Source organism: Hydra viridissima, unplaced genomic scaffold, assembly GCF_058129835.1.
Source record: "Hydra viridissima isolate aposymbiotic clone 2 unplaced genomic scaffold, HvirCarnegie_v1 scaffold_11, whole genome shotgun sequence".
Lineage (NCBI taxonomy): Eukaryota > Metazoa > Cnidaria > Hydrozoa > Anthoathecata > Hydridae > Hydra > Hydra viridissima.
Window position 1 is genome coordinate 5,866,121 of NW_028324310.1, and position 27,791 is coordinate 5,893,911.

At 27.0% G+C, this 27,791-nt stretch overlaps 1 protein-coding gene across 1 annotated transcript; it reads right to left on the reverse strand.

Moving 5' to 3' along the window:
* Positions 1 to 27,279, reverse strand: LOC149881888 (propionyl-CoA carboxylase alpha chain, mitochondrial-like). Its single transcript, XM_090066024.1, has 22 exons — positions 27,053 to 27,279; positions 25,400 to 25,429; positions 21,279 to 21,326; positions 20,095 to 20,163; positions 14,734 to 14,847; positions 14,380 to 14,433; positions 13,999 to 14,167; positions 13,251 to 13,432; positions 13,122 to 13,148; positions 12,595 to 12,662; positions 11,048 to 11,342; positions 9,257 to 9,331; positions 9,102 to 9,170; positions 7,271 to 7,457; positions 4,996 to 5,101; positions 3,589 to 3,682; positions 3,368 to 3,469; positions 1,741 to 1,791; positions 1,580 to 1,645; positions 715 to 789; positions 532 to 609; positions 1 to 423 (listed from the first exon to the last, which is right to left on the reverse strand). Exons 1-22 carry the CDS (start codon positions 27,110 to 27,112, stop codon positions 346 to 348), a joined length of 2,097 nt encoding a protein of 698 aa, XP_089922150.1. The 5' UTR covers positions 27,113 to 27,279; the 3' UTR covers positions 1 to 345.
* Positions 27,280 to 27,791: the final 512 nt, after the last annotated feature.

The window sequence follows — 27,791 nt, forward strand, 5'->3', positions numbered from 1 at the left end:
TTTAGATAGATCACCTTTTGTTTTTCTGCTTAAATGGCTAGAACGTTATTTAAACATAAAAATAAAGCTTTGTATAAACTTGTCTACGGTAAACAGATCTTTTTACGTGTACGTAGTATATCTTATATAATCTCATACAACAAAATAAATTTACTAATAAACCATCAGCAGAATCGATTTCAAAGCTAGGATCTAAAGCCAAAGTTGAAGAAAGTATAAGTCTGCTTCGAATGTTAAAAATGTAATTCAGAGAACGTTTCACGAAGATAATTTTGTTAACAAAAGTAAGTTGCAAACGAATGTTGTTAACCAAGATGTGAAAAACGAATTTAAATGGTTTATTGGTTACAAAGATGCTTCAAGTTCAATGATTAGATCATCTTCATTTAAGTTCTGACCAGGTTTTACATGAATTTTCTTAACCTAAAGAGAAAAAGAGTATTTAACACCAGATATATTAAGCTTTTATGAAAGAAATAATTTCATTCACACAATTCGCTTAGCTGTTGATCTAAATATTTAACAACTTACGACTCCTGTTTTAGCAATAGTGAGTGAATTCTGAAGCTTCATAGCCTCAATAACAGCAACTTCTTGACCTTCGAACACCTAACACGAAAAATGATTAAAAAATGGTCACTTTAATGGAATTTTTAAAGAAGAAAAAGACCTTTTGCGTAAAAGTTGAAAAAACAAACAGAATTGAGCACGTACTTTGTCACCGACTCTGCAAGACACAGAGATGATAGTACCCGGCATCGGAGTCCTCAGAAACGGAGGAGCTTCTTCCTATGAAAATATTAATTTCATTAAAAAGTTGTTTTAGCTAATTAACTCCTTTGTAAAATCAGCGACTGGCCTGTTAGGTATTCCCCTCGCACATATCAGGTATTTAAGAGAAAAAACATGAATGATATCGCCATGGGTGTAAAATCTAAATTACATAATTTGCACCTTTTCCGTTTCTATTTACTGGCGAGAGCGTTAACTCTCACCAATAATTAGAAACGGAAAAAGTTCAAATTATGACGATAGAAGAAAGGAAAAGGTGACCTGGTAATTACTTTTGAGAAGCAACTAGCTTCATTATACACACTCACGATACAAAGTGCACTAATTATAAGATGAATGGATCGATTAGATATATAAAAATTATATAGCATCCTATCATAAATTTACTGAGGTATATGTATGCCCCGGAAAAGGTTCTACACTGGATATCGGACACTTAGTACCGACTAGATCTAAACATTATCAAAAAATCATTTAGAAGGGTGTCATGTTAAATGCTATTGATGAAATGGAAAATAACAGGATTGCATTCTTTACACCGCATAATTCTCTTTTTACTTCGAGTTGGATGCGTACTAGTAAATCCGGCAAAGGAACACAATTTTGATCTATTTTATTTTCTCGAATTGAAGAAAGTCCTACCAAGTTGACAGTTTAATATTCCAATTGAATAACAGTAAAAACGACTTTAAAGAATATATAACTCGTTATATTTGAATGCTGATCTTGAGCTATTCCTATAAAATAATTATTCGAAAATAACGCATCACATTGTAAATGGACATACCTTTGGTTTTTCAATCATAAACTTGCCCATTTCCATCTGTTTACGAGTCAGTACATCAACAGCAAACTGAAAAAGTAAAATAAAAAAAAAAAAAACAATAACAAAACAACGAAATAAAAACGAAGTAAAAATAAAACTGAACTAAAATTTGAGTTTCTTACTGATGTTCCACATAACTGTATTTTATAACTCTGTCCTTTTCTTTCCAAAGTCTTAAATGTAAATCAATAAATTGAATGGAGAAAAAAAATTTCCTGAACCTTGAAAGGCCTTAAGAAATTTCTAAAAAATTTAGAACAAATCTTTGCACTACTGATATAAAATACAGATCAAATTATTAATGTTCAGCTTAAGGACCTAATGTTTAATGCAAACTAGTAGAAATGACAATCAAACTGCAATTCAACAAAATTCACATACAATCAACAAAAAATGTTTAATTGCATTGCAAATTTTTAATTGCAGAGTTTAATTGCAGAATTTGCAGAGCATTTTTATAAAATCAATTTGTGGTGTATTAATTGTATTATAAACTATATTAGATAAAACATTTATTCAAAAGAAGGTTGAATATAAAATAACTTCAAATTATCAAATTAAAAATAAATTTCAAAGTAGATGACCACAGATCAAAATATACAATATTTAAGCTTCCTGGCCTAATTTCAGACTCCAACTAAATAACTGGGGTAAAAGCCTCCGTATTTGGACTTAAACTGAATTTTCTGAAGGAACATTACTTATATATTTTATGACATGGAGGGAAGAATGTAAAGTAAATAAAGAAATAGTGAATTAAAATTATCTTAATAAAACAGTTTTTCTAAAGATTTTGTTTGAACTGCTCCAAGCAAAGTTTCAGTAAAATACTTAATCTTGAAACAACTATTTAGGTTACATCTGAATGGTATGGACTGATGTAGTTTAGTTATTTTCCAAAAATTTCAGGCAAAGTAACAGATTTAGGCACTTTACTGAAACTTAGCCTGCAGCAGTATTGCACGAAGTAGTCAGGTATTTTGCTAGAACTTTTTTTAATGCATAGGTTAGTACAAAAAGATGGTAAAACTCTATGATAAAAACTTTAGATTAAACAAGCTTTTAAGTTACTAAAGATCTAGAATGTTAAAGTAAATGTGACGTTGAGTTTAAACAAAAAAGATGTGAAATCTAAATATAATTTTTAAGACAGAATTTAAACTACTATCTGAAGAATCAAGTCTTTTAAGACACTTACATTTGTCTGAAATGAACACACTTCTTTCTATGCTTAAGTAGCTCATTTTAAGAGAGTTGAGATTGAACAAAAAAAACTTTTATAGCGATTATGTAGAATATATTAAAAGATTTGTGTTAAAAAAATGTGTTTAAAATTTAGCCTTAAAATAATTTTTGATATTATCTTTTAACATATTTAGAATTAGTTAGAATAGTTAAGAGCTTGCTAAGTACTAACTCATAGGATTAAACATCCAACATTCAAAAACAGATAAGTTAGTGTTGTAAATTATGATATCTCTTAGAGACCTTTTCTAAACCTGGGTATTAACTAAGATATTTATGGAAAAAAATAGGAAAGGGGATTGGCCTACTTTTGTAACATCTTTAGACTCCATTTAATTTGTTAAAAGTCAAATTAATTCAAAACATAACTTCTGAAAGTAATGAGTATCAAAAACTTGAAACAATTTTATCACTACACAACCAAAATATGACTGGAAATAATTCTTACTTAAAAAAAAAACATCAAATAAAAATATTTTCCTTATTAAAACATTAAAAATATACCTGGTAAATAACCTGTATTCCATTAACTTCAGCTTCCAAAAGAATTGAAGAAGTATTTGAAAAACTGTTAAATGTAACAACACGTTTGCCATCAATATTTACCTACAAAATGCAATAGGAATATACAAAACTTATAGTAAAAAAGAAGATAGTTATTCTATAGATATTCTAAAATATATATATATAAAAAAAAACAACTCAGTAGATATAACCAGAATTACCTTCAAAAATTTTCCATCATAACTACCAGTAAGTTGGTACATTATTCCACCCACTTTTACAAATAAATCACATTCAGTAATAACTTTAGGTGACCTGAAAGACCACCATATAAGACATGAGTGCATAATTCTTTAACGATACAAGCAGAATATAAAAATAGTAACAATAGTATTTATAACAAAAAAGTAGTAATGAAATACAAAGCAACATCATCATTATCATCAAGATATAACTTAATTTTCAGCCTTGCTATTACTTTATGGATGCAGAAATGTGATCAGGTTTAGAGTGATTGAGTATAATTTCAAGATTTTATGATTGATTGATGTAACTAAATTATCTGTTATCTAAAAAAAATCAATTTATATGTTCAATCATTTCTTAAAACTTGAGAAGAGTACTTAAATGTTTCTTTTATTAAAATTATTATTTTATTAAAACTCCAAACATTTTGGTTTTTTTCTTTTTTTTTTCTTCTGTACCTATGCTAATTTCCAAGCTATATTTTTAATTCTATATATCTTGTAATCTTTTGTTTTTTGAATGTTTTAGCTAAAAAGGATACATTTTTTTATTGTACTCAATTTTTTAAACTTTCAATAAGTGTATTTGATTAGATGCTCCTTTTCAATATACAGCTTAGCTGTTATCTTATTTTAGTGTCAATTTTTTGTTTTAATTGACTTTTATTAGTTTTCAAAGGGGTTTATGATTTAATTTTAGTTTTAAAGGGATAGATAATAGAGAGGCAAAAAGTTTTTCTCCAAAACAGTAAGTTTTAAATATGCTCCTCTTAAACAACAATCTTTGACCAACAAAATAAGTCATATGGATAAGAACTAATTGAGATTTTTCTTTTTTTTGAATTTCTGATCAATTTTTTTTGTGAAAATGGATGGCAATTTTGAGAGACTTTTTAATTTGCTTATATTGGCATATGTTGTTTTTAAACCTAAATGACATTATTTATTTTAAATTTAGATTGTATAACTTTCAACATATTGTGTATACCAGTGCAAGAGGAAAATCAGCTTGTAAGTAAAATAATCATTTATATTCTCATTTAAATTTTATTTTGAAAATTAAAAAAAAAAAAAAAAAGGATTCACTTTAAAGTATATAAAGTACTTTTAAATTGTTTTATGTTTATGACATTTATGAAAAATAACTTTATACATAGTTTTTTAGAGGAAAGATTTAAAAGATTAGCTGATAGATAGCAAATTATGATAACTGGGAAGCAATAACAGTATCAACAGTATGAATGGATGAATAGGCAATAGATCATAAAAAGATGAAAAAATATCTGATAATCAATGGCAGCAGTGATAAAAAATAATAACTAAAATGATTATGATAGCAATAACTTTACTAAAAAGTTAAAACTACAATATTACTAAACTAACCAAAATTTGTGATTAAGAAACTGGCCAGCAAGATCTTCTTGTTTCAAAAAGAGAAAAGCTGCTGCCAACAAGAGCTGGTCATGTTCTTCAGCACTAAGTTTACGACCTAATAAAGAAAAAAAGTTGCATACCCTTCCAAACTTAACTTTTGCACACATTAAAGCAAAGTAATTGAGTGCTATTCTTATGCAAAAGGGTTATTAAATAACGTAAAAAAGTTTTATTAAAGAAAGTAAAAATCTGAAACTTTAAGTAAATTAAAAAAGTTGGAACAAATCTGAAATTTTAAGTAATTGAATAGTCGGTAATGCAAAAATATTTTTTGAATAAGTTGTTTATACACAAAAATTTCCTAGGAACTTTTTAACTATTAATCTGTTATCCAAATTCTGTAAATAAAAATATGCAATAATCATTTTTTGAAAAATACTTGTAATAAAAAAAAAATTATTTTACATATGCTACCTTACCCTAAACAAAAACTTAAATTTTTGTAACCTTTTCAGAATTTTTTTTTTTTTTTTTTAACATTTTTTTAATATACAAATGACTTTTTTTACAGTTAAGTGTCTACAGAAAAAAAATTAGTGCATTTTTGTTTTTAGATGAAATATAAATGATATTTGAAACTCCTTATGAGATAATAACATTTATTAAAGGTACTACAAAATGATATAACCATAAAAGTGTTGTAATTGCAAGACATTGTAACCTGTCTCATATAACTATAAAATGTAACCTGTCTCATATAACTATAAAATCATCAAAACTTTTGTGCTGCCCTAACAACATTATTTATACTGTCTACACTGCAAACATACCACTGGAAATTTTATGTGACCTTACAGCACACAGACATTTTAAAGTTCAGTATCTGCAATTCATGCATCGATAAACTTTTTAAGTATCTTTTAAGAACTTATTTAATCCAGCAACAGCTCAATTGGGTTGATGTCTAGGGTTTGTGGTGGCCATGTCATTATTTGTAGAGTATTTAAATAACTTCATGCTTCTGATTGTTGTTATGTATAAATATAACATTTTAACCTTGATAGTATGACTTTCTAATGCAATATTTTAGAACAATGCAAGAAAATGTTATAGCTTTCTACATAATAGCAACAGACTACTGCAAGTCTTCTGTTATGACATAGGAAAAGCAACACTAAACAGGTACAAAACTCATTCCTTGCTTTCCAGTTGTACTGGAATAACCAGTACTTTAATAAAATAGCTTTTTCACAATATCTTTGATAAAAACGATTTTTGAAAGTACAAAAACACAAAAAACTAAAGTATAGACTTTTGACATCAAAAGTAATTTTTAGTTATGAATCTTTCTAATGTATTTTCTAAATAGCATTTTCAAATAATTTTATGTAAATATGGTATAAATATAATTTAAAATGTATTCTGCGCAAAAAAGAAAAGGATATTAAAAGTAGTTGCCCTATCATTCATAATTAACCTGAATGGTTAAAATTGTACTGAAATACCCATAAAAATACCAAACTACTGATACCAAATGTTTCTGTAAAATTTATGAGTAAAAAGTATAGAAAATTTTTAGTAAAATTAGAAAAAATTAGAGAAATATTTTTTCAATTGTTATTAAGTTTTAAAAGCATTTAGAAAAATTTGGACAGGTTTTAAAATAGGTTGTTCAAAATAAGGCATATTCTACAAGCTAAATGAAGAAGAATATTGAAAGAATATTCTGATGATAAGTATTACATGAAAAGAAAATTTACAATATTCAATATACAAAAAATTTTAAATTAACATTTTTGTGGTGATAAGTTTAATATTATTTTTAAAGATATATATGTACAGTTGCTCAGAAAAGTTTCTGGCCAGTGACACCTCAAACTCTAGTTTAGTTTTAAAAAAGACCAATGGTTTGCAACCATTATAAGATATGGATTATATCTGATTAAATTTCTTTTTTATGGGTTTGAATTCGTTATGTGGCTAAGATAGTATTTGCCATATAAATTGATAGATATTCATTTTCCTGTAACTGTTACTGTTGGTAAACTAAAATTTGGTGCACATTTATCTTCTGGATAAACATTCTGTACCAAAAACTATCTATTGTGTCATACCACACACATTCAGCTAACTAATACTAAAATAAAACAAAATCACAAAACCTTAAATAGCTCATGTAAAATAAGAAATATAAAATTAGATAATATTTAACACACACTAAAGATCATATATTTTATATGATTAGAAACAATTATAGGTACTTATATATCTATTCAAATTATACCTGAAAAACCTTCAGGAAACTCGCGAGGTAAAAATGCTGTAGATATTTTTCCCTCTCTAAACCTAGCATTATCAACAACATCTCGCAGCAATGAAATATTATGAGCCAACCCACGAATAACATATGAATCTAATGCTTTATCCATTGTGTTCAATGCTTCTTGGCGATTTTTTCCGTAGGTTGCTAGCTGAAAAAGAAAAACATTTATAGAAAACAAATTATAATTTGAAAATTATAAGTGTCATCATGTTAAAAAATTAAATCAACAATGATGAATCAAATGAAAAATTACAACTTTGACTTTTATTAGTTAAAAGAAACAATAGAAGTTTAATATGAGAAAGATTAACATGAATAAAATGTGAATATACTTATAATAATTTATCATTTAAACTAATTTAATTAAATATTTATTACTAATAACAGATGATAACTAAAAATCCGGACAAAGTTAAAGTTAATTTTGCTTCGTGTTAAAATAAGTATACATAATAATTAAAATATATTTATTTAGCTCACATATTCTTTTTTTAGAAAAACATAAAAAGTATTTGAATCAATCATTTAAAAATGAAGGTGAACCAAAAAAACAAAGATGAGCAGCAGAAACGTGTGTATGAGTTTTATTTGGAAAATATAAATCTTGGCAAAACATACACAGTAAAGCATTTTCTTGCTGAAAATATTCCAAGAACTACCTTTCATGACATAATAAAACGCGCTGAAAACAAATTTGGACATGAAAGAAAGCCTGAAAGTGGTCATATAGCCAAAAAAATGCCAAAAAGTAAGGCTTCTAAGCTTAAAACCATGTTTGACCACCAAGATGGTATTTCACAGAGGCAAGTAGCTTGTAAATTCAGTATTTTGCAACCGTATGTGAATAAAATACTCAGAAATCAGTCTGCTATCAAATGTTATAAAAAGCAAGATTCCGAAGCGAGATGAGCAAATAATGCTAAGAATTCGAACATACTGCAGTCGGCTTTACCAAAATTACAGAGACTTTGAATGGATCATTGACGATGAATCGTATTTTACTTTAAATCACAGTTCGATAAATGGAAATGCTATTTACTACTCCAGTGATACTTTATTGACTCCACCGAATATAAAATACAGCCAAAAAGAGAAGTTTCCAGAAAAAATAATGGTCTGGATTGCTATTTCGGCCAAAGGTACCTCAAAACCATATTTTCAAGAATCTAGCAATGCTATCAACCAGTTTATTTACTTAGAGCATTGTGTTCAAAAGAGACTTATCCCATTTATAAAAGAGCATCATTTAAATGATAATTTTGTGTTCTGGCCAGATCTTGCATCTGCTCATTATGCCAAAAGCGCATTGGAATATTTAAAGGCTAAAAATATTGAAATTGTACCAAAAAAAGATAATCCACCAAATTTACCTGAATGCAGGCCCATTGAAAATTTTTGGTCAATATTGAAAGGTCTTGTGTATAAGAATAATTGGCAAGCAAGAAAACTTTCACAACTTAAAGAAAGAATTAAGTATTGTTTGACCAAAGTTGATCCTAATGTTATCCAAGAAACAGTTAGTCGCACTAAGAGTTTGATTAAATGTGGAGTGATTGAATCAAATTGAATATTATATTGAACAAATTAAGTAATTCTCTATAAAATACTTTCTTTTACTTTTATAAAACATTAAAAAACGAGGAAGTTATGATCCTTTAAACTTTGTCCAGATTTTTAGTTATCACCCGTTATAATAAAAAACTTATTCACTATGTCAAATTATTCTTAACATATTTTCCATGTTAAATTATCAACTATATTGCTAATGAAATAAAGCAAGTCAATTTTTTACTTTGCATATCATAGAATCATAGTAAATACTGATCTCACTCCCCTCACGTATACCACTATCACAGCGAACCTGATAAAAAAAAATAGAAAAAACAAAAGAAAACATTATGGCAAAAGTAGTTTGAAATAAAAGATTTTCAACAAAATCTTACTTACATTAGGAATATGAGTTGGCTCAATATATTTTTTTAGTAAACCAACTGAAGGCAAACCAAAATTCTTGTAAGGATCCTATAACAGCAAAAGCAAATTCAGAAAAATTTATTAGGAAAACAAATGTACAAATAGCAAAACATGGATTTTAACTATTAAGGTACAAGTTAAAACTGGAATTCAGAAAAACTCCAGTAAAAATGTGTGGCAATTTCTAAGAAAGGTAATTAAAATTTAAACCAATTGTATCAAAAGTGACCTGAACTAGTTTTGCCTTTATTTAAAAAAGTCAATTTTAAGATGTTTTTACTGTCAGCATTATGATGCTGGATAACACTTTTATTATCAATTAGCAAGTAATTATCAGTTATTCTTTTATAAGAAATCAAAAAGTATTTTTTAAAACAAGTGAAGCAATCTTTTGAAACCAACTATACTTACTTATAATATATTTAACTATGGATATCAATTATCAATAAAATTTTATATAAAATTCAACTTTTTTATTTAAAAGTTGAAATTTCCTTATTTGTAAAATTTTCTTCTAAGACTTCCAAAAACTTTAAACATAAAATGAACAAAGTGTCTTTGTAGAGCGCAATACTCTCTACATAGCCATAAGCTGCTCAGAGCGCAATATTGTACATGCATGTGCAATTATTTTATTATAACAGTGCAATTTATATTTCACAATAAAGCTGGTTAGATTGGCGGTTAGGGTTAGGGTAAGGGTAAGGATAAGGGTATGGGTTAGGGATAGGGATAGGGATAAGGATAGGGATATGGATAGGGATGGGGATAGGGTTAACATACACAAAATTAAAAAAAAAAAAAAAATTTAGCGCATGCGTACAAAGTATTGCGCTCTGAGTAGCATATGGCTGCATAGAGCACATTGCGCTTCAAGTAGAACAGCCTCAATGAATTATAAGATAATTTATGATTTATATTTACAACTCAATTGTAAGCAAATATAGCCAATTGTGATAAGTTAAGTTTTGAATTGACTTTAACATCCCAACTAAAAACTTAATTAACCCATTTTCAATTTGCTTGTAAACTAGAAAGGATCACTAAAATTAGGATAAAAAAATCAATTTTTGATTGGTTATTATTGTGTAAAGTTACCAAACTAATAGTATATTTTACCAAACCATTTAATTACTAGTATCTTTAATATAATTTTATGATTGATTTTACATAATTAGTATATTTAATTATCAAAATTGTAACTTTGATTTAAAAAATATGAATTGTAAAATAGTGATTTACTTTATAGTTTACTTTTTATTTTAACATTTTGGAAAAAATCTTAATTTAACTTTTAAATAAAAAGTTAACTTATATTTAAAACTTCTTTGACAACAAATGTCCATAGTTATATGTATCTTAGTATCTTGAAAATATTTCACTTAGTTTTTAAAGATTGCTTCTATTCTCTTAAAATAGTTATTTCATACCTTATTAAAGAATATTCGATAATTATTTGCTAGTTAATAATAAAAGTTGTAGTTGATAACTAAAGTTTCAAAAACTAACTGCAAAGTTCAATAAAATTGGTTTAAAATTAAAATTCTTTGTTTATAACTTTATGATTTCCCTAAATAAATATATTGATTATTGAAGTATATTATATAAAATAAAGTAGGCTTGTTGGATAATAAATAATTGTAAAAAAAAGTATAAAATAATCTTAATAGATCTTAAGACATTCTTTTTAAAACATTTGTCAGTCAGATCAAGATGAATAAAACCATGGTCAATAACTTTAATCATTAAAATTAGCATGATTACCTCTGCATAAACACGGCACTCAACAGCCCAACCTTTAAGGGGTACATCTTCTTGATTTAAAGAAAGTTTTTGACCAGCTGCAGAACGTAGCATCATCTCTACTATATCAAGACCTGTGGTCAACTCGGTAATTGGATGTTCAACTTGTAATCGAGTGTTCATTTCAAGAAAGTAAAAATTTCTATGTTTATCAACAAGGAATTCAACTGTTCCAGCAGAATTATAACCAACTGCTTTTGCTAGCATAACAGCTTGAGTTCCCATAGCTTTACGTGTCTCTGGATCTAAGAAAGAGCTAGAAAAAAAAAAAGCTGATCTGTTAATGGTACTATACATAAGACATTCAGAAACATTACAAAATAGACAAAATTTCAGCTCAAAATCTCAAACAGTGATATATTGGGGTTTTAATTTTGAGCAGTGGATAAAGAATGCAAAGTTTTGGAACACAAACATAAATTATGACTGAAGAACATTAGAAAATTGATTGAGCCCTTACAGGAAGCTTATCTATTTGAAATTACAAAAAATGTTCAATAAATTTTGATCTGGGGACAAATTACCTTTTTGGACATTTTAGACCAATTATTTATACATTCCAATATTTTCAGCTTTGAAAAAAGCATTAGATGGCCTTTAGAAGCTTTTTGGGAAATAATAGAAAAACAAAATAAAACAAAAAAAAACAAAAAGTTTAGCAAGTTTTAAAGTCTTGTTCTTAGCTTAATTATAGAGCATCCTGTAATGAAGTTGTTAATCAGTTCTGTCAATTTTCTTTTTTAGTTTTTTTTTTCTTTCTTTCTTCTTGTTCTATAAGAATTTTCTTTAGGATTGAATGAGATGGAATAATTGTACATTAATAGTTCAAGTCCTTATGATAAACTTAAGTCCTAAAATCTGCTATAAATCTAAATATAAAGAATCTAACACTAAATAATGAAATAAATCCGTGGAATTTCTTCAATTTTAAATACATTCCTTACCCCAAAACAAAATATTTTAAAATTCTCTAGGTGATAAATTCCATTCCAGTCTTTAAATCACCAAAAAAAATAAGAAATTGCTGATTTTTAAAAAATCTATGATAACACACAGGCAAGTTGGCACTTGCAGCACAATATGTGTTCAGAGTATATTTTTTCAGCATAAAAATACTCAAATTTAAAAGAAAAATGCAAAATTCTGAAAGAAGTTTCTGTTTATAATAATTGTTTTATTAAACTCAATATTATCTTTCAAAACTCAATAAAAAGTACTATAGCAAAAAGAATAAGTTGAAATAATTATTTTTAAAGCTAAATAAATATAAATGCTACAAATTCTAAAATATTTGAAAATTTATTAGAATTTGTAGCATTTATATTTATTTAGCTTTAAAAATAATTATTTCAACTTATTCTTTTTGCTATAGTACTTTTTAGTTATGAAAATTATGTTGAAACAGTAAAATAATTTTGACTAGCTCACATCTATGAAGACTTGTAGCAATATAAAACTAGGTGAAAAGGTCCAGTATTACTCAAAAGATAAAATAAAACAAGCTATACCTAGGAGCCTCTTCAACTACTTTTTGATTTCTTCTTTGTATAGAACATTCACGCTCATTTAGATAAATCTAAAACAAACTTTTTTTTTAAATTACAATCTTTAAATAAAGTAAGCCATGTAGAACATAAAATGATGCAAAAACTCTTTAAAAAATAAATCAACTTCACAAATTGTATCAAAAGGAACTGAAAATGCTAGAAACCAAATTTTATTAAAAAACTATTTGTATACATAAATTGAAAACAACTTATCTGCAAACAATTTTCAAGCATTTAAAACTAAAGAACCATTAAAAAAACAAACAATATATACAAAGAGACACTAAAAAGTGCCAGAGGGATCCTATATCAAATTCCGTTGTTTTGTTGTTATTTTACTGCTATTATTTTGTTGTTTTTGTTTTGTTATTTTTCATCTAAAAAATTTTAGACTTCAGCAATCTTTTGAAACAGCATTTTTCTTAATTATATTTTCATCCTAAAAGATTTAACAATAAACTTTTCAAATTTTGTATTAAATAACTTACTACATTTCCATAGTTATCTCCCATAATCTGAAAAAAAGAAACTTAACAAATATTTCATAATATCTATTTCTTTGCTCTTTGACACTATACAAAATAAGAAAAAAAAAAAAAAAAAAGATTAAAGCATACCTGAATCTCAATATGCCTAGGGTCTTCAACAAACTTTTCTATTAATAGTCTATCATCATTAAAACTTGTTGCAGCTTCTTGAGAACTAAGACGAAAACCAGTTCGCACTTCGTCATCATTATATGCAACTCTCATTCCTTTTCCACCACCTCCAGCAGATGCTTTTAACATAACAGGATATCCTAAAAATTTATAGTTAAACCTTCAGTTAATTATAATTTTAACATATTTTATGCTTGTCACAGATAATTTACTGAAGCAGCACAACTTTATTGACATGAATTCAAAACAAACAATGGGCCACATCTTTGCCTTCATTTTTCCTCCTCGTAATTGTTTGGCAAACTTCAAAAAGGCTTTGTGGTACATGGACACCAGAAAGATTGATGTTTGTTTGATAAATGATTCTGTTTCCTTGAAATTCTATCAGTGACTTTAAACATTTTCTTCTGCACAACAAACAATTTTCCTTTTTCCATCGTGATCTCTAGCTTGATTGGGCATTTTTGATTCTGGAACTTTCACTTTATATTGAGAATGGGTTTTAATTTGATATCATTTGAAAACATATTTCAGAATTAAAACATATCAAAAAGAAAATGGAAAGCCAAATTTGACCCCATATAGGTGAAACTTTCAGATCAGCTCAAAGGGCGCTTTCCTATTTTTGACAATAGTATGAAATTATATAAACTTAAAACTTCACTTTAAGGATTCTCCTATTCTACATTATTTTGACAAGTCTTACCTATTTCTCTGGTCAGTTTTATTGCTTTTTCTGCATCTTCAACAACACCATCATAACCAGGAATAATATTAACTTTAGCCTTCAACCCAATTTTTTTACTTTCAATTTTGTCTCCCATAGCTAAAAGAGCATGTTTGTTTGGACCAATAAAAACAATTCCTGAGTTTTCCTTTAAAACAAAACAAAAAAGAAATACTTATTTATTCTAAAAGGAAATATTTGAGAAATGATTTGAAAAAACTAGCAATTGAAAAAAATCATCATTGATGTAAGATTAAACTAGGACTGTCTTATAAATGCTTGAAACTAATCTTTAAAAAAGTTGATTTTTACATATTTTTTTTTTACTGCAAAAGCTAAACTCAAAAAAATTAAACATACCAGCTTCTCATAGAACTGGTATTTTTCAGAAAGAAATCCATAACCAGGATGCACCTTAAAATACAGAAGTTTGATTAATATTTGTTTGAATTGTTAGAATAACCATATTTTACAACACTGAACTTTATAGTATCAATTTGATGTGGAAAAAGTATACAAAAATAAGACAATTAGTATCGAATATCAAATAGTAAGACAATTTGAATCAAGATGTTGTTTAAAATAAAACAATTACTAAATTTTAAGTATAAGATTCTAGCTATTCAAAACTAGAAATAGTCATAGAAATGTCCTATTTCAAGATATAAAGGCATAAAAATCTCTTTTAACAAGAGATTTTTGAAGGTAACTTACAGCTTGAGCTCCAGTTTTTTTACATGCTTCTACAATTTTATCAATAACAAGATAACTTTGCTTAGAAGGTGGCGGACCAATGTATACAGCTTCATCTGCCATTTGAACATGTTTCTATAAAATAATTTTAAAAAATTTGTTTGCTAACTAGTAGTAGTTAAGACTGGTAAAACATTAATAGAAAAACCTAAGTTAGATTACAAAAGGCTAACTAAAAAAGCAATAGTACAGGGCTCTTTAAAATTCAAAACTAAATAGGAAGTTTGATTGTTAAAAGCTTCTACTAAAACAAAAATTGAAGCCAAAAAGAAAAGTTCAAAATTTTTTAAAGAAGATAAACACAATAATATTGTTAAACAATTCTAATAATAAATAAAAATATTATAATGTCTTTGAGTTTTAAAATATTTAAACTCAATGAAACATTTTTTAAAGCATATTTTAAACATTAATTGACCTGTTTAATGAAGAAAAAGGAAACAAGAGTGATAATGGAACTTTTACATTTTTATTCTTGCAATGCTGTTTATCAAGATCAATCACATAATAAATTTATTTCTTGTTTTTTAACATGAAGCAAATTAAGGATCCTTCTAACAAGACCAAAAGTAAATTTACTTACTTTTTAAATATAGATTACTTATAATTATGACTAAAAGTTACTTAAAATGTAAACTTAAGTAATTTAAAGATATTTTTTTTTAACAGCCAATTTGTTTTACCTATAAAATAAAACATGTCTACTTAGAAAAACTAATTTTAATTGAGATTATTTATTGGTGTCATATTATGCTTTTAATGTGGTAGAACTGTTAGTTTATCCTAACTTTGCTTACATCTAACATTGTCAAATTTATAGGAAACTGGTATTGAAAATTTTGTAAAAATTCTTAAATGTTCACAAACAGTTTATATTGTGAATAATTTAAACTATCAAGACAAAAGAATAGTTTAAAAGAAGTAAATTATTGACTTAAACTCTTTATCACAATGATTATCAATATTTGTTAAAACGAGCAGTGACTAAATTGAAAAAAGAAGAAATTAAATAATATAAAAGCTTTTTTTTTTTTTTGTTAAAATTCTAAAACAATACAAAAAATAAATAATCAGAAAAAAAAGTTTAATATGATAAACCATACCAAATTATTATTTTTTTGATCATTTAAAGATTGTTAGGGAACCAAAAGTTGAGCACTTTTTCTACTTTTTTCTACTTTGCCTCGTATTATAAAGTTTTAAATTTACAATACAAGACAAAATTTAAGGAATTCATTTGATTTCTTGCCAATTCAATTAATTGTTATTTACAAGAGGACAAGTCAAATACTTAAGCCACTTTACCTGTCTGCTTATAAATAAGAACACTTCTAATGATCATATTGACAATGTTAATGAGGTGCATGAGGTAATTATAAACCTCATCATGTTTTAAAAATATTTCTACCTTAAAAAATCGCAACATTTTTTTATTGTTGTGCAGGACAGTCTAAAAGTTGCAAAAATCAACCTGGTTCTTTTTTGCTAAAAGCCCTGGAAAGCCTAAATGCATGGGTGGCACAATCATAAAGCTTACACTAGCAGCAGCTATTAAATTATCAACTTTACTCAAGAATGGTTAGGTTCTGTCAAAAGAATTCTAAGATTCACATCAATTTTTATATTAAGTGAAAATGTGATTGCACATAAAAAATGTTAAAATTGCACAAAATGTTATTGCAAATAAAAATATTTTGGACCAAATTTCAAAACCAATTTCTGAGACAAGTTATTTTAATTATTTTCAAGCTAAAAACAACTAGAAAATTAGTACAAAAAAAATTTAAGTGATTGTATCTTTGTAAATATTATATGCACTATTGAAAAGTTTAAAAGATTTTAAAATGTTTAAATTATTCCATAAAAAATAGGTTTTATTTGGAATTAGGATTGAACAAAAATAGGTCTATACAGCTTTATAGTTTGATTTTCAAATTTTTTATGTAAAATTTTTGTATTTTTATGTATTTTTTATATCAACGCAAACATAGTAAGAGATAGAAAATTTAAATAGCCTTATCTTATTTTTGATCAATCTTAATTCCAAAAGTTGAAAAATAAATATTTTTTTCCGTTTAGATTAAATAGAGGGTGGTAAAAAGATGTTTATTTTTATTCATGTTTAATTTATGAATATAGTAAAAAAATCTGTTTATCTACAATAAAATCTGATTAGGGTGGAAACCAAAAATAAAATTTTCAGATAATCAATGAGACATCCATTTGTAATGCTCCTTTTGATCATAGAAACTTTTGTGAAAAATATATTTAAAATATTCCAACATTAAGGGGTGCCACATGACAACAAAAATCTTGAACCTTCATGCTAGCACAGCAGCCAGGTCAAAAAATAGTATTCTGTCTTCAGATATCAGTTAAAATATATTATGCCAGCATATGACTGCAAATGTCCTGTGTTGTACTGCTTTAATAGCTGATAGTTCAATCATACCAAAAACATGCTAATTGCTTAATTGCCCAAGCTTGATGAACCTAAGCATAATTCCATCAGACATTTGACTGTAGATATTTTCACTTTTCAGTATTTTTTCATTCTTAAGTAAAATTAAATGTTTATTTGTTTACATACTTAAAGCTTACTACTATATCCCAGAATCAATTGCAAATTTTCACACATACCCACCATTTTGTTCTGTTTAGCAGATAATCAATCACATTTTACAAACAAAAGTAATTTTTCACAATCTTGCAGCAGAAATACAACTATATTCTCATGAACAGTTTAGTACTACTTATTCTACTTAATAATAGATCTATTTGGTTTTAGCAATAAACACTAAATATTTTAAAAAAATATGTATTGTATTTAAGAAAACCTCAACCTAACAGGCTAGAACCAACCCTATATCTAATTAACCAAGAAAATTAGTCAAACTTTGATATTCATTACAACAAAATTTTTACCAGTTGCCCATCTCAACTTTGTTTACAGTATTTATAAATATTTGCAGAATGGCATGTTCAAAGCCTTCAACTAGATCTGATACAGAGATTTATCTAGTTGGATTTACCAATGATTCCATTCTCGGAGCAAGGATTCCATCAAGAAAGTAGACTCTACAGTACTTTTTTCATCAATTAAAGATCTATTGCAAAACTGTGAGAGCGCTTGCATTAACATTGAAACAGTGTCAGTATTTGAAATAAAGCTCACTTCCTGATGACCACAATGCAGCATGCAATAGGGAGACATGTATAATGAGTTGAAAAATATATAATGAGTTGAAAAATGTATAATGAGCTGAGAAATTTACAGAAAGCAGCAAAGAAAAGTGGGGAACACAGGAAGCATTTGTTAAATCCCTAGAAAAAACATTTGACATTTGTTTTAATACAAAGTCCAGAAGACAAAGGAGTTCTTCATGCTCAGCTAGGAAATGGTTGTGGTACAAGTTTGATGTCTTTTAAATATGCCTAAGCTCCCTAAACCCTGCTAACTTTATTACCAAAATGCCATTAAGATCTTTGAAATCATCGGTATTGCATCAGACTGGCTGAAAAATAATTCTAATTTGTGGAGCTAGGATAGTGTCTTTGAGGCAACTTGGCAGATTGTTTCTGGATTGAGTGTTATGAATAACAGAGCAGAAATAAGAGTTGCCCTTGTCCAAGAATACAAATAAATTCTCACTAAAGATGAAAGGCAAAAGCAGGCACTGTTACAAGTAGTCTCTGAACACTGAAAACAATTTCCAGATGCCTGTAAATCAATGGTCATCAAACTTTAAAATAATGGTTTTCTGGCAAACAAACTTGTTAATATTTTGTTAACCTCTTGATATGTTTAACAACAATTTACTTTTTGGTTGTTTATAGCATTTGAAAAAACGTTTAAAAATTAGAAAATTATTGAAATTTTGAAATTGCAAACATACAAAGTATTACTTAACATTTGCAATTAAAATAATAAATTTTGAAATACACAATGTGGCATGCCTAAATGTTGGTATATCCCAGCCATTTTTTGCACATTAGTTTACTATATCAAAAGGAACACAATCTGGGGCTGTCCCATGCGTTTACTAAAAAAAAAACACCACCCTAGATATCATATTCTGATTCCTCACACTAAAAACAACTAGAGTACTAAACTTTAAGTTAATAGAATGTGATGAAACCAGGAATCTCTCTTTCATTACCATAACAAATTGGAAAAGTGTACTAAAAATAAGTACACTTGCTTCCCTCCTGAAGTGTAGAAGTGAATCTCTTTACCATAACAAACAGAACATTAACATTTAGTTCACTTACTTCACCCAGAAATTACCCAAAAATGGTAGGTGCTAAATTTAGGATGATGGAATGACCCATTAGTAGTAGTAGTGAAGTTGAGAGTCCAGTTCATCAGGAGTTCATCATCTCTATTAATAACACAGACAGCAAAATTTTAGGGAAACAAAGACACACCAAGCACAGATATTAAGTGGGTGACATATAAACTGACATCCCAATTAATGCTGACACCCACCATGTGGTTGAAGTGTGGCAAGTGGGCAGTGTTGACACAGTAGTCCTTGACACTAAGCAATTGGGAGTTTTATGGCTGGTGTGTGACAAGTGTAACATGTATGTGGCAAGTTGTGAAAACATGCATGCCGCAAAGTGTGTAGCAGAAGTGGCAGAGTAGGTACATGCAATATCAGTGATAACTGCATGGTTAGTGGGCAACAAGGTAAGTTGTGATTGGGCAGCTTGAGTGTGTGGCAAGTGGTTGCCCTGCAGCACAAGGGCAGCAGCTTGGGTATCTAATGAATATTGAACTTGGTTGTTTGTATAATAATGGATTATTATACAAGCAACCAAATTCAAAATTCAAAAACACCCACTTAAGAGTTTAATGTTGATGAAAATATAAGATTATTTGTAAATTAAACCCTACTTCAGTAAATTGAAAATTTTGAATGTGAAAGAAAATTCTGACTACTCTTTTATCTGTTCTTTAAAGAATTACTATATAAATAGTTTAGAAAATAAATTCTTGTGTGCTCATCCCTACAGATTTTGAAATGATAGTAGAATATTCTTGTCTGCAACTTAGAAGAAACTTTGGAAAAAACATGCTTTAACACACAAAAAAGCAAACATTGAGTCATTTTTATAAATGGCTCTGAAAAAATATTATCAACACAAACTTTGTTAAAATAACATTCTATTAGTATTAATATGTTAACACTAATATGTAAATATTCTCTTCAGAAGAATATATAAATATGAAAAAATTATAATCATTAAAATATTTGCAATAAAATACTTTTCGCTCATGTTATTTGCTAATTCAGAATTTTGGCTTGTTATACTTACAGCCTGAGAGTCTGCTTCACTATAAACAGCTACAGTTTTTATACCAAGTCTCTTGCATGTTTGCATTATCTAAAAAAATATTTCTTTAACATTTGTGGCTAATATAAAATGAATAACACAATATTTCAAATAACAATTAACTAACATACAACCAATTCAACAAATTGTGTGGTTGAATTTTAAGTCATTTAATGAAATTGAAAATGACAGCAACCCTTAATATTTAGAAAATCATAGCAACCTTTCATATTTTCCTAAGGTTCTGTTTAGAATCTTAGGAAGACATGTAGTTTTGCCTCTTACTTGCCACAACTACCTGTCAACAGATAACTGTAATGATCAAAAGATTAAAACAGTACAATTTAAAAGAAAAAATACTAAAAACTTATTATGAAGATATTCTTATTAATATATTAGAATCCACTATATTAAATTTCAATATAATTGTGAAAAACACAGCATCCATTTTTTTTAACTGCATAAATGCAAATTTTTACACTATTGCTAATTGCTCTACATGGTTGATTTTTATGCCTGCTAGTAACATCAAGTTTAAAAGTAAAAACTCAAGAAAAGTACTAAACTTATATAATTAAGTAGTAAGAAATAAGAAGTAGTTTAGAAGTAATAAAGTCACATAATTTTAGAGATCCAAAAAGGAGACGTTATGAAAAGCTCGTAATTATTACTTCAAACTGTTTCAAGATGCAATCTATTTAAGATGTATTTTAATTGGAAAAATATGAGAAAAAATGTTTCTTAAAAGTTAATTACTACAAAAGGAGTATGTTTTTACCACAAAAGGTGCATAATTTTTTGTTATTATTTTTAACTACCATATATATCCATTTAATATCCAGAAGACAGTTTAAAGTGTACTTTTTGTTAAATGATAATTTTTTTGGGCCCATTGTAGAAAATTTTCATTTTAATACCTTAAATTTTGTCTAAAATTACATATATATTTTTGGCTTATGCATAAGATGTTAACAATGATACTCACAACATCAATAAAATATTTTAAAAAATAATAACGATACTTTTGTCTCTTGTTTTGTTTGTTTTGTCTGTTGTTGTTGTTTTTTTATGATCATAAATTATCAATTAAAATTAACTATTATAAATTAATTTATTAGTCCAAAACTATGTAAAACACCTAAAATAAGAAAAACTATCAAACTTACCCGGCAGGCAATCTCTCCACGATTTGCAATTAAAACTTTTTCAAATGGCTAGAAAAAGGATCATAAGACTAAATTTGTACAACTTTTAAAAGATCAAATGTTTACTTTTGCTCTTTAAATAGTTTTGTAAAAAAATAAAATTTTAAGATATAGTCTAAGAAACCAATAAAAGATACTTTTAGTAGCTTATAGTATATCCACCATGATATTAAGGCTCACTTAACACACTTTATGTCTTAAAATTTAAAATCAATAATGTTTCCATATAAACACACTATTTGTTTTGTATAACATTTACTAATAACATTAGCTTGTTGTTAGTTTTTTTTAACCAATACTAGATGGACCCATGTCATATTATTAAAAAATTTATCAGCAAACATTTTAAGAATGGTTGTGTAGTTTAAAAATTCCAGTGTAGTCACAATTATGAAATTAAACAAAAAAAATCAAAACGTTTTTTAAAGAAATAACAAGAATTAGGGAAAAAGAAGATAATTGTTCCATCATTCAAATCTTATCATATACATGCTTTACAATACCAGATTGTAAACTTGTAGTAATGTATTATCCAGATATCTAAACTTACAGACTTTTTTTATTAAATTATTTTTTGCTCTTATTTTTCTGTTGATAACAAATAAAGTTGACTGAAAAAAAAGATAGCTGGGTAATTCCATGTGAAAACATCCAATTTTTTTTGAAAATGCAACCCTAAGTCTCAGATTTTGCTGATTTTTAAACCACTTACAGATTTTAGTAAATTATGAACATCCTGAAAGTTTTATCATCTAATTTCAACCAGTTCCTAAGATATAGCTATTTAAAGTTTGCCTCCAACCAACAAAAAACCACTATTTTTAAAAATGGTTTTGGTCCTAGTTTCTGTTATATGTGTGTTGGAAAGCTGAAATTTGTACCTTTACATATTTTGGGCCCACGAATCCAATGAAACAACTTAAAATATCTAAAAATGAATATAACACCTCAAATTTAAATGTTTACCACAATTTTACTGGTGCGAACCACAAAATGCCGATGTAGCTGGATTTTTTTAACTTTTTTTTAGAATTTGTTCTGAATAGTTAAGTTATAGTTATAACAAAGAATTTGAGAGTGGTCTTTTCTAAAACAGAAATAAAAACATGATCAAATCTACTTAAATTTAGTGCTTAAAAACAGGTATTTTGATAAATTAAATGAGAAAAAAAGGGTGTAATTTGACAGTTTTGTAACTGAAACTGTTTTGGCAACATCAAACTGCCCTTTAAGTTGTTGTTGACTAGCTATTTCTGTTTTCTTTGTAATTTTATAGAATCTGATCCTAAAAATTATTATTTCAAAGGGGGAGATTATATAAATGCAGATGTATATCGCAAATTTTGTTGTTTTTTTTCCAGATGTTATATTAAATAGTTTAGTTGGAGTTATTACAAAGAATCAGATTGCAGACTTAAAACAGAAATAAAAACATCTTCAAATATACTTAAATTTATTACTTATAAAACATTAGTTTCATATTTATCAAACTAAGACAAATAAACTTAAAAAAAAAAGGCTCCAAAACAAATAGAGCACTTGAAAAGAAGTTCAAGAAACAAAAGTAATATACAAAATTTAAAAATTAGAAACTCAAAAAAATTAAAATTTATTAGTTATAGTGTTATAATCATTCACATCAATGTTATATGTTCGCCCTGATTTTGTTGTTGGGACTTTGATTACTGCAATTAAACTTGACAATGGTACCCAACAGATATCATCCATCTGTGGCCAAATGAAGTTTTGAAAAGGACTGTGAGGGTGCATAAACTTAATTTGAATGTCATTTGTAGTTATATCTATCTCTGTAACCATTACTACCCACCAAAAGGAATCATACTTGCATGCAACGAAATCATTTAGATTTAGTACAATTGCAACATCAAACATTACTGCTTTTGACAATATAAATCTGTCAACACATTGATGTTCGCTTGTTCTTTTAAAACTAATTTCAAATTTTGAAATGGGTATGTAATGATGATAATGTCTGGTACCTGGAACAGTTTTTCCTGTTTCAAAATGCTCCTTTAGTTGCTGTTGCCTTGAACTAACTGTTTCTTTGGTAATTTTATAAAATATGATTGTGTTTATATTGGTAATGCAAAACTCAAGCATATCATCAACTGTCAATATTTGGTTTTCTAATGATCTTTGCAAACTTGCTTTTGCTGTTATTCTTTTAACGGTACCACCTATGCCATCACAAGTGGATTTTCCATGGCAGGTTGCAAAAAACACCCATTCAGCTGTAATCTTGAAATCTTCCTTATGGTGGCATAGATTTATAAAGTTTTTGTAGTTTTTATAACGAGCAGAACATCCATCAGAAAAACAATAAGTTTTATTGATACCAACTGAATGTTCTTTAATGTACTCTACAATTTTCTTCTGAAATTCATACACAAAGCATGTATCATGATCATTGTCATCACTTAAAAACAGAACAACTTATGCTGAATATTTGTTTCAGAAATTTCCTTTAAATATATAACAACAGGATGTAGTGAACATTTTTGTTTATTCCAATGATAACTTTGTATTTCTTCCTGTATAACAAAATTGATAGTTCTCTGAAAAATCTGGCTGTATAATACATTCATTGTTACCTAAATTATTTTTTAGCTCCTTCAAATAGTCAGTTTGGCGTTTAGCAATATATGAATGTGAAGTTAGTTAATGTGAGAAACAACAATTACACCTTTTTTTTCTCATTTAATTTATCAAAATACCTGCTTTTAAGCACTAAATTTAAGTAGATTTGATCATGTTTTTATTTCTGTTTTAGAAAAGACCACTCTCAAATTCTTTGTTATAACTATAACTTAACTATTCAGAACAAATTCTAAAAAAAAGTTAAAAAAATCCAGCTACATCGGCATTTTGTGGTTCGCACCAGTAAAATTGTGGTAAACATTTAAATTTGAGGTGTTATATTCATTTTTAGATATTTTAAGTTGTTTCATTGGATTCGTGGGCCCAAAATATGTAAAGGTACAAATTTCAGCTTTCCAACACACATATAACAGAAACTAGGACCAAAACCATTTTTAAAAATGGCGGTTTTTTGTTGGTTGGAGGCAAACTTTAAATAGCTATATCTTAGGAACTGGTTGAAATTAGATGATAAAACTTTCAGGATGTTCATAATTTACTAAAATCTGCAAGTGGTTTAAAAATCAGACTAAATCTGAGACTTAGGGTTTCATGCCCTGGATGTTTACACACGGAATCACCCAGCTGGCTAGTACTTCCAACTCATTACTGTGATCTAAAAGGCCTTTTTTACAGAAAAGATAGTGCAAGTGGCAGAGTAAAAAAGAGCTCATTTTTTGCCGATAACATAGTGTATTCACATCATTCTACAAAAAATTTAGTATATATGCATCTTCTGTTTTTAACCTCATAAGAACTTTAGCTCTTGGTATCTGTATAGCTGTATGTTTAATTCCATTAAGATTATATAAATGCCTGTATTAACTCAGTAACTGTTACTGAACAAGTAAGCAGATTTCAGTATTAAAAACAAAATGCATATGAAATCTGATTTATTCCAATACATAAAAGGCCTACAATCAATACAAAAAATCAACTATTAACATAATAGAAACTTTTTAACTCATTTTACTAAACTTTTTCTTCCACTTTTGTTTTTTTTTTTTTTTTAATAAAATTTCTTTTATTTGGTTGAAGTGATTTGAAATGGGATTCAGAATAAAGTTTGCAAACTTTCAAATTACTTTTAAAATTTACAAGCACCCTTATTTGTAATTTTTAAAACAAACTTTTTGAAAAAATAAAAGCAAATGTTTTAAACAATCTAGATAATTGCTCAATTATTTCTTCTGATTGCTTTGTAATTAAGAGAACTTTTTTGAGGCATTTGGATATAATTTATAACAAGGAAATTCATGATCAGAATACCCTTGAAAAAATTAACAATATAAAGATTGAAATTAATATAAAATTTTTGAGGTATAAATTTAATTTTTTTTTCTTTTTTTAACATTTTTCTACTAAATTAAAAGTTTTGGAAATGTATCCAGACAATACCCTTAAGTCTTCATTATTAAAGTTACCTTTTCTTTTGCACTAGAACATGATGCAACCTGAAATAGAAAAAGATAAAGTTAACAAAAAATGATTTCTGTTGTAATTGTTAAAGTACTTGAATATATTACTGAATTAAAAAAGGACATTTAAGGATAACTACTTTAATTACTTAAAGAAGTATTACTTCAAATAGTAACTGTTTTTATTTCTATTTTTTTAAATTTTCTTTGTCAATCAATATATTTGAGAAAACCAGTTAGCATCTTCAAACCACTTGTTAAAAAATATAGCTACTCTGCATCAAAATTTTAAGACCACTTCATAAAAATTTTTAACTTCTTTATCAAACAGTCATAAATTCTTATTTTAAGTATGTAATTCAAATAAATAATAGCTTATATATATGCATGAATATCTAAAAAACTTAGACTTCCTAAGTCCTAATTTTTGATATCTACAAAATTTGGATTTAAATAGTCCGGACTTAAATCCTATTGGAAACATATGGGTAGTTTGGTTCATTTGGTTTATGCAAATGGAAAGCAATTTAACAAATCCAATGAGTTAAAAGAAAAAATAAATGAATGCTGGAATCAGATAACCTTAGATTAAATTAAAAAGTGTTATTTATTCAATTCCAATATTGAATAATAGAAGTAATAAAAATAAATGGTAGACCAATTCACTAAAATGATCTTAAAGTTTTGTTGTTTAAAAACAAAAAAAATTCAAACAAAATCTTTTATTTTTTTAAATACTAAAAGTTTTTAGTATCTCAATTTATTTATGTGTAGTTTAATTAAGTACATTCTAACTATACTATTTTTTTAATGAGTTGTTGATATTAATAACTTAAATGGATGTGGTCTTAAAATTTTGTCAGGAACTGCATAAATTTTTAATGTAATTGACAGTCATTAATACCCTAAATATAGGTAGTTATATTTTGATTAAGGCTATTAATATGGATCAGAACTTCAGTGATAATTTGTTTTTACATTTTGATTATTATATTTCTCAATTAACAATTTTAAACTGTACTAATTTATTTTTATCTTAGAGGAAAAATAAAATTTATAAAACTCCTTAACAATAGACTTATCAACAACAAAAGTTTGTCACAAATGTCAGGACACTATTCATGTCGATTTAAAAATTTGAAAAAAAGGTGCCAAAGAGTCCTTTTACAAAAAACGTTGGGAGCAGTCAATCAGAAATTTTGCAAACAGACTAAGATAATAAAAAAAATTTAAATGTTAACTTAGTAGTATGAATATATACATTTACTTTAGCTTAAAATAAAACTTTTGCAACAGTCAATTTTAAAAAAACAGATGTTTCAAGACATAACTTATAAAAAAAAATATGTAATATTGTTCATATGCTACCTATTGAAATTTTTAGATTCTCTAGAATTAGAATCGTTTATTTAGTTCAAAAAAAATTTTTCCTCCATTAAAATAAAAAAAACTCAATTATTTTATAGTTTAAAGTTTGTTAATATTTCACTGTTTTATCAAAACAAATTTTGTAAAAAAAAAAAAACAGTAACATGTTATTTACCTGTTTAGCTGGTTAAAAAAACTTTCTAGATCATAAAAATGCAAGATAACATGATAATTGCAAAAAATTTAACTAAATATGTTTGTAATAATTATTACGAAGGTAATGAAACTTACCAGCCGTTTAGCAACACTGTTTTTAAGTACAGAAGTACTTCGCAAGAAATAGCTTGTCATCTTTTTAAAACTTAACTGTAATAACGTTTAACTGGCTTTTATTTAAGGTTATAATATATTTTTTTATGATTTATAATATTATAATATTGTAAAAATTAGTTTTTGGTTGTTGCGGTCAGTGAGCGACGATAAAGATTTTCGAAATTTTATTCAACTTTTGTTTTTACTTTATAAAGAGGAAGCTCGGTTCAGACTCCCAAGCCTGAAATACAAAGCTACTTTAAAACTGGCCTGTATATCAACGTTTTATCAAGGCAAATTAGGTTCTCAGGTGATTTAAGGCCAGTCCAAATTTTTATGGTAGTTCGTCCTACCTTCTATAACTTCTTTTTAAAAAAAACTGTTTTTGAAAATTTGTTGTCTAAGCTGAATAATACTTAGCAAAAGTTGGGCTAAGTTGAAAAAAATATTATTGACAAAAATATGGTGGATGACGCATATTGTCCTTAAACTTAAAGATGAATGTTTCAAAAAATAAGGGTTTAAATTGTTAAGCACAACTTTTCTAGTTATCTACAAGCTAAAAGACATCGATATTGAATTATATTGTTTTTTCATACTTTGATTCAGAAGGTAGGGTAGAAAATCCGACGTTTTATTATTTCTTTCAACGACGTACAATGAAGTGTCGAGAACTCGGTAATATATATATATATATATATATATATATATATACATA